This window comes from Primulina eburnea, chromosome 17, assembly GCF_022965805.1.
Source record: "Primulina eburnea isolate SZY01 chromosome 17, ASM2296580v1, whole genome shotgun sequence".
In the NCBI taxonomy this organism is placed as follows: domain Eukaryota; kingdom Viridiplantae; phylum Streptophyta; class Magnoliopsida; order Lamiales; family Gesneriaceae; genus Primulina; species Primulina eburnea.
This window is the reverse complement of record NC_133117.1, coordinates 29,584,164-29,592,139: the sequence shown is the minus strand read 5'-3', so window position 1 is coordinate 29,592,139 and position 7,976 is coordinate 29,584,164. Positions and strand designations below refer to the sequence as shown.

Below are 7,976 nucleotides of genomic sequence, written 5' to 3'. Positions count from 1 at the left end.
GGCTTCTAAATCTGATTTTCGAGCGACAAAGACGTTTCCGGTGTCATTTAGGGATGCTCTGGCTCCTACTTCCCCTCGCTCGGGGAAGAATGGCTTTGGAGATGTCGTGGATGCTATGGATGAAATGCCCCGACCGACTCTTAAGGATGGGAAACCGGGTATTTTATTCCCGGATGAGGTAATGTCTTCCCTTACCGAGCCTTTTAAGTTTTCTTTAGTTGGGAAGATTTCTGGTAATCGATCCTTAGTCCCAAACTCGGATATTTCTAAGGCATTTGCTCGTTTGGGATTGAAGCGATCTTTTGATTTGAGGTTTTTGCCTCGGGGTTTTCTGATCCCTCACTTCATTGTGAGGAGGATTATGCGTTTTTTTGGACGCGTGGGCAGATGATGGTGGGACCTCTCGGGATCCGTTTCTCCAAATGGACCCCGGAATTCAATCTACAGGAAGAATCTCCCATCGCCCCTGTTTGGGTGCGTCTCCCGGGTTTGCCCATTCACCTGTTTAACAAGAAAAGTCTTTTAGCCCTTGCTAAGATTTTGGGCAACCCGGTGAAAATGGATGACTTTACTGCTGACTCCTGTCGGAGCACTTTTGCTCGGGTCTGTGTGGAGATGAATGTGTTGGAACCACTCGTTAAGCAAATTTGGGTGGGTTGGGGTGATCATACCCAGGAGATTGATGTTGTGTATGAGAAAATACCTGGGTATTGCTTGGATTGCAAGATGTTGGGTCATTCGACCGACGTTTGCTACTCTCATGGTAAAAATCCTAAACCTGCTCGATCCAAGCCTGCTGATCGAGGGCCTCCTCAGCCGGAGGCGCCTCCTGCTCAGGCACCACCTGAGGGTGCAGCCCCTATCATTGTCCCGGGACCACAGCCCCAGCTTCATGTCAATGGCCATGGTCCCCGACGTAGACAGAGACGGAGGCCTGTTCGACAGGCTCTCCCGAGGGATGACCCTCTTGCTTCGAACTCTTTTGGAGTTCTTTCACATTTGCAGGAGACAGAGGTTGGCTCTGAGGAGCTTGGATTAGGTGTTCCTGATCCCTCTGTCGGTTTGAGTTCTCATCAGGAGGCCCCTTCTTCTGACCGCCCTGCGGTCACGGTGGCTGAGGACGATGAGAGTGTTCCTTTTGTGGACTGCGTGGATGACCTTGGATCTCCACGCCCGGATGTGGTGACTGTGTTTGTCCCCCCGGAGGTTTGTATTGAAAATCACAGCAGCCACTCGGTCCCATCTTTTCCTGCATCCCCTGCTGATGCCACTTCTATGCTGGACGAGTTGATTGCTCGACAGGGACCCCCTATTCTTGAGATGATTCCCAGTCACATGTCGGCTGATGATCCTGATCAGGATTTTGATCGACATTCTGTCTCTGGAGTTAGTTGTGGGTCTGAGTGTAGTATTCTGGACACTGACATGTCCAATCCCAGAAAAAGACCTCAGGATGATGGTCGACGATCGCGTAAAAAGCGATTGGACCCTTCTTCCACCCGTTCCCCATGAATTGTTTAATCTGGAATATCCGGGGACTTCGGGGTTCGGAGTCCCAGCAGAGGCTTCATGCCTTTGTGAAGGAGAAACAGATTAAGGTTTTGGCTGTTTTGGAGCCCTTGATTGATCTGGATCCGAGATTCATGACTCGCCGTTTGGGGTTTTCTGGAGTCATCTCTAATCTCTCCGGTCATATCTGGGTCTTTTTTGCTGCTGATGTGAGGGCGGAGTGTGTTTTTGATCATGTTCAGTTCCTTCACATCAGAGTCTCTGCCTCTTTCTTGCCGACAGAGATATTTTGTTCTTTTGTCTATGCTAGATGTGATTATGTTCAGCGTAGGGATCTTTGGGCTTCTTTGCTTTTGGTTAAGCCTGTTTTGGGTCCCTGGCTGGTTGGGGGCGACTTTAATGTCGTCAGGGATGCGTCTGAGTGCTTGGGCTCCCGTGGTGGTAGGTTGTTACCCATGGAGGAGTTCAACACTTTTATTCTTGATTCTGGCTTGATAGATGCTGGTTTTGAGGGGTCTTCGTTCACTTGGACGAATAAGACCATTTGGAAGCGGTTGGACAGGGTCTTGGTTTCTGTTGATTGGAGAGATCATTTCAGCTCGATTCGGGTTGAACATCTCGCTCGTACTGTCTCGGATCACTGTCCGCTTTTGGTTACCGCCCCTGTTTTTGCCCGTGGGCCGAGCTCGTTTCGCTTCCAGCATATGTGGGTTAGGCACCATGGTTTTTTGCAGACTGTGAGGCTTAATTTGAATCTGCCTTGAAGTCTGAGCGGTATGCCTCGGCTTTTTGCCAAGATGAAACGTCTCAAGCATCACCTCCGGTGGTGGAATCGGGATGTTTTTGGTAACATCTTTGATAGACTCACTGAGGCTGAGAGGGCTGTTCGTTCAGCTGAGGATGTTTGTGAGACCGACCCTTCTGACGCGAATTGGACTTCCCTGTCCGATCGCAATGAGGATCTGGCTCGTATCACCGCCATGGAGGCGGATTTTTGGAAACAGAAAGCGGCTTGCCATTGGCTTGAGGATGGTGAGCGGAACACCAGACTTTTCCGTAATATGGTGAGGAAAAAGCGCGTGGCGAATAAATTTTCCGCATATGGGAGAATGGGGTTTGCCTGACGTCTCAGGATTTGATTCAGCAGTCGGGAGCCTTGTTTTTCCAGGATCTTCTTACCGGGGAGCCCTCTGCGCTCGATTGCCCTGATTTTTCGGGTTTTTCCTCGGTTATCTCTGCCGTGGAGAATGACGGTATTGCTGCGATTCCCTCTTTGGACGAGGTCCGCGCGACCGTCTTCTCCATTCACCGTGATAGCGTTGCTGGCCCTGATGGCTTTTCCTCGGCGTTCTTTCAGCATTGCTGGGAGATTGTCCATCAGGATGTTTTTGGTGCTGTTCTTGATTTTTTCCAGGGTTCTCCTATGCCTCAGGGCTTTACCGCCACCACGATCACTCTTATTCCCAAATTCGAGGGTGCACGCGCCTGGTCGGACTTCCGTCCGATCAGCCTGTGCAATGTCACGAACAAAATCATCTCGAAGCTGTTGTACTCTCGGTTGAGGGATGTGGTGGAGAGACTTGTTTCCCCGAATCAGAGTGGCTTCGTTCCGGGTTGGATGATCTCGGATAATATTATCCTTGCCCAGGAGCTCACTCACAGCATTACTCTCCCCCCTCGTGGTGGTAATGTCATATTGAAGTTGTATATGGCCAAGGCCTATGATCGGGTCCAGTGGCATTTCCTCTTCGACGTTTTGAGACATTTTGGTTTTTCAGAGCGTGTCGTGGCTTTGGTTTCGGCCTGTATTTCCCATTGTCATTTCTCCGTGAACATCAATGGTTCGCTATCGGGGTTTTTTGGTTCCACCAGAGGCCTCCGGCAGGGCGATCCATTGTCTCCACTTCTATTCGTTCTGGGGGCGGAGTATCTTTCTCGTGGCCTTGAGCGCCTCTACCTGCAGCATCCTGCGCTCAGGTACCGTTCTGATTGTGATATTTTGATTTCCCATCTGGCTTACGCTGATGATGTCATTATTTTTGCCAGTGGTGGGACTCGTGGTATGCAGCGCCTTGTTGATTTTCTGCATCACTACGAGAACTGTTCGGGGCAGCGGGTGAATGCTACCAAGAGTTCTTTGATTTTGCCTCCGAGGTGCTCTGGGCGCCTCCGCTCCCGGCTTTTGCGCATCACTGGGTTCGCCGAGGGTCATCTGCCCCTCAAGTACCTCGGAGTTCCCCTTTATCGGGGTAATCGCACATGCTCCCTTTTTGAGCCCCTCCTACAGTCTGTTCGTAGGAAGTTAGAGGGTTGGGAGATTCGGACCCTTTCCCCGGGGAGCCGCATGACCCTGATACGTAGCGTGCTCCTCTCCATGCCGATTTATTTTTTTCAGGTGGTTCAGCCACCTCTGGCTGTCATGGAGAAGCTTGAGCGGGCCTTCAACGCCTTCCTCTGGGGTCGAGACCCTTGGAAAGGAAGTGGCACTGGGCCCGGTGGTCCCGGGCTTGCCTCCCCGTGCTTGAGGGGGGACTCGGATTCCGCAGATTTAAAGATCTCGTGGAATGTTTCTCTATCAAATTATGGTTTAGATTTCGGCAGGTCTCTTCTTTATGGGCGAGATTCCTTTTCCGAAAGTATTGCCGGCTGGATGCTCCTGCCTGTGTCCCCGCCCGTGCTTCTATTTCCCCCATTTGGCGTCGTCTCCTCAGGATACGCCCTCGCGCGGAGCCTGGCATTCGCTGGCGAGTTGGTCTCGGAGATGTTTCCTTTTGGGATGACACTTGGTTTGGGGACGTTCCTTTGTCCTCCCGGTGTGTGGTCCGCGGGGGCCGTGATGTTCGGGTCTCTCATTTTCTTTCTGAGGGGTCCTGGGATTTTGATCGCCTCTGTGCGGTTGTTGCTCCTTCGGTTGCCGAGAAGATTGTTTTGATTCATGTTCTTTCGGGTGACCCTGATCTGGCTCGATGGATCCATAGCTCCGATGGTGCTTTCTCTGTGAGATCTGCTTGGGAGCTGATCCGTCAGCGTGCTCCGTCTTCTGATGTATTCCGCCCGTGTTGGGGGAGCTGGTTGAGGCCTACCATGTCGTTCTTCCTCTGGAGATTCTGGCATCAATGGCTCCCAGTTGATGAGGTGCTCCAGCGCCGGGGTTTTGCGTTAGCCTCGAGATGTCAGTGTTGTGATATGTCTGAGACACTCACACACATATTCATTCGCAGCCCGGTTGCTCGGTCTGTCTGGCACTTCTTTGGCACCGTGTTTCGGGTTCGTACTCCCGACACTGAGGATTTCAGTTTGTTCCTCAGTGCGTGGAAGAGAGATTTGGTCTGGTCCCGGGGGGGCCATGTGCGGGAGTTTCTTCCCTGCATTGTCCTGTGGTTCCTCTGGACTGCGCGGAACGATGCTAAGCACCATCATCTTCCCATCTCTGGGGAGACGGTGAAGTTTCAGATTTTGTCTTACCTGCGTCTCGCCCACTCTGCGCGTACTGTCAAGCCCAGACATTGGCTGGGTGTGTTTCATGTGGCGAGATTGCTGGGTATTTCGGTTGCTCTCCACAGATTTCATAGGACGGCGATTGTTCGCTGGCTGCGGCCGCCGTCCGGGTGCTTCAAGCTTAATGTCGATGGGAGCTCGCGTGGTACATCTGGGGACTCCTCTGCTGGTGGCGTTGTTCGGGATGATTCCGGGAGGGTCGTGCTCTCATTCAGCGAGTTCATCGGAGCTGGGTCTTCTCTCCGGGCTGAGCTTTGGGCGGTTTGGAGGGGTCTTCTCCTTTGTTCGGATAATTCTTTCTTCCCTCTTTGGATCGAGCTTGATTCTATGACTTCTATTCAGCTTATTCGTTCCCGTCGATGTTGCTGGGGTCTTGATCACATTATATCCAGTATTGTTGTCCTTTTGAGGGGGCGGTCTGTTCATATTTCGCATATATTTCGGGAGGGTAATTCGGTGGCGGATGCATTGGCGGCGAGGGCCCATACCCTTAGGCACTTTACCTTAGAGTTAGGTCCCTCCCTCCCTAGGCACATTTCCATACTTGCACGTTCGGATACCTCCAGACTTCCCTACCTGAGATATCGATGTTCTTAGCCGCTTGCAGCCCATCCCTTCTCTTGGACCCATTTCTTCGATATTTCTATATGTATATGTATATTTTTTCTTTGCAGGTACTGTTACTTAGGGGGTTTCTCTTTTCCCCCATTTTGCCAGTCTGGTGTGAGTGGGCCCAGACACTCGCACACTACATGTTTGGTCTCCTCGGGATTGGGTGTGCTCTCGCACTTACCCTCTTGGTGCTCTTCTTTGGCCCTCTCATATTCCCTGGAGCGCTATTTCTGTTTGGGCCTCTCTTTGGTCCACTTCTGGTCCCTGGCGGGCGTTTACTGCAGTTTCTCCTTGCCCGCCGTCTCAGTTCTTTTACAGGAGTTTACTGGATGTCGTGGTGGTTCCAGGGATTCTTTCCGGACGATCCTCTTCATTGTTATGATACCTTCGTCAGATTTATACTTCAGATGCTGGATCTTTTTTGTTCTGGCTGGATTGCGATCTTCATTTTGCTCTTCTATCGTCATTGTACAGTGATTTCCTGGCCTTATCTTATTTTGACTGCTGGGATTCATACAGTTACTCGGTTTCAGATTAGAGTCGTTTTGACATATTGGATTCTTCAGGGTGATGGCTTAGAGATGAGAATTTCTTCATGGATTCTGCACTCATCTCCCAGTTATCATTTGGTCTTCTTCGACGTGTTGACTCTTAGCGCAGCTCGTATTTGATTAGTTTCTGGCGCACTTTTTGTCGTAGTCTAGGGTTATTTTTGCTTATGTATTTATGTCTCTAGGCTACTTGGTATTTATGTTTTTACTGCTTTAGCCTTTTTGAGGAGGTCTTGGTTTAGTCCCCCTCCTCTTTTAGGTTTTCTTTCTGCTGTTACTTTTTATTTTGTGGATATATACAGGTAGGGGTACCTAACCCCCCCGCATCCGGAGGTGTTTTCCGGTAAAAAAAAAAAAAAAAAAAAAACCCTAAACCCCTAACCCCTAACACCAAACCCGAAACCCGAAACCATCAAAACCGTTCTCTCATTTGTGAATAGTGTCAAAAAAGCCCCAATTTCGCCCTAAAAATCGCCCCCATGTCGGCGCCGGTTTCCGGCCGGCCACCGGTACGATCAGGTGAGCCTCGGCGAGACGAGGCTTCTGTCCAAATTTCAGGTCCAACGGAGGTCGTTTCTCCGGCCAAATCGACAGTCAAAGCACCGGAAATTGCGCAGATTCCGTCGCCGGAATCAAACCTGTCGTCGATCATCGTTCGGCGACGATTATTAAACCATTCGAATCGTCTCTTCCAGTCGATCCTCTGGTCCAAAAATCAGCCCAAACGGAGTTCATTTGCATCCCCAAATCGTCCGGCGAAGTTCCGTCGGTACTGTTCACCGCGACGCCGAATGTTTCGGCTCCGATTCCGGCCAGCTCCGGTCTTGGTTCTCCGATCAAGACCCCGATCCGGAATGCCCATGACCAGTCGCGTCCATTGGTGTCTTCAATTGCATCATCGGAGTCAGGTGGCGGCGGGAATTTCAGATCTACGAATTTCAGCCCCCAAGCTATATATGCGATGGCTTCAAAACTCAATTACTCCGGATCGGTTGCTGATTTTTGCAATTCCTCTCTACTACAAACTCATCTAGCCATGGGTAAGATATCTATGCCTTCAATTTTGGAAAATCCATCGCCGATCGGAAACGCCCAAAATCAAGTGTTTGGTTCGATTCCGGCGAGCTTCTCCGTCAATTGCCGCCGTTTCCGTCCGGTTCTTCACCTTTGGTCACCGGTTCCGTGACACCCTCGTCGTCGCCGGTGGTTGGTGGTGCTCCGGTGGTTGTCTCGCCGTCGCCGGTTTTTGGCGGTCAACCGATGGTCAACTCTTCGGTTTCTTTTGCAAATGCAATTTCGGCTTCTGTTTCCGCTTCCTCAGCTACTCCCTTGGCTTCTTTTAGGGATGTTACTGCTCCTTCTCCAGCCAGACAGAGTTTTGCCGGGTTTGGTGGTTTGGTGGGCGAGATTCCTGAACCGGCCATTGTTGATGGTATACCGGGTATTCTATTCCCGGATAAGGTTATTTCTTCACTGTCTGTGCCTTTTAAATTTGCGTTGATTGGCCGTGTTACAGGGAACCGGGGTGTTACACCAAATAGTGATATCTTGGCTGCTTTTTCTCGTTTTGGCTTTTTGGCCTCATTTACATTGAAATTTCTTCCCCGAGGATTTCTGGTTCTTATTTTCTCTAGCGAGGAAGATTATTTGAAGTTCTGGCCTCAGGATTTAGTTTCTATTGGGTCAGTGTCGATACGTTTTTTCAAATGGACACCAGAGTTTAAATTTGAGGCTGAGTCTTCAATTGCTCCGGTTTGGGTTCGTATTCCTGATCTACCGTTGCATTTATATGACAAGAAGTGTCTT

The 7,976-nt window shown here is 50.5% G+C and overlaps 2 protein-coding genes across 2 annotated transcripts; both read left to right on the top strand.

Annotated features, from left to right (window-relative positions):
* The first annotated feature begins 1,508 nt into the window (after window positions 1-1,508).
* LOC140818028 (uncharacterized) lies at window positions 1,509-2,273 on the top strand. The gene has a single exon (XM_073177824.1). The coding sequence runs from the start codon at window positions 1,509-1,511 to the stop codon at window positions 2,271-2,273; it is 765 nt and encodes a 254-aa protein (XP_073033925.1).
* Window positions 2,274-2,285: 12 nt separating this feature from the next.
* Window positions 2,286-6,290, top strand: LOC140818027 (uncharacterized). Its single transcript, XM_073177823.1, has 4 exons — window positions 2,286-2,573; window positions 2,678-4,110; window positions 4,221-5,481; window positions 5,682-6,290. Exons 1-4 carry the CDS (start codon window positions 2,286-2,288, stop codon window positions 6,288-6,290), a joined length of 3,591 nt encoding a protein of 1,196 aa, XP_073033924.1.
* The last annotated feature ends 1,686 nt before the right edge of the window (window positions 6,291-7,976 follow it).

What these genes read in the sequence shown, in the direction of transcription:
- LOC140818028 (XM_073177824.1), top strand. Translation starts at nt 1,509, where the DNA reads ATGAATTGTTTAATCTGGAATATCCGGGGACTTCGGGGTTCGGAGTCC.
- LOC140818027 (XM_073177823.1), top strand. Translation starts at nt 2,286, where the DNA reads ATGCCTCGGCTTTTTGCCAAGATGAAACGTCTCAAGCATCACCTCCGG. An exon ending in TATGGTTTAGATTTCGGCAG is followed by an intron (nt 4,111 to 4,220) that starts GTCTCTTCTTTA and finishes TCGTCTCCTCAG; the next exon opens with GATACGCCCTCGCGCGGAGC. An exon ending in CGGTGGCGGATGCATTGGCG is followed by an intron (nt 5,482 to 5,681) that starts GCGAGGGCCCAT and finishes TTTTCTTTGCAG; the next exon opens with GTACTGTTACTTAGGGGGTT.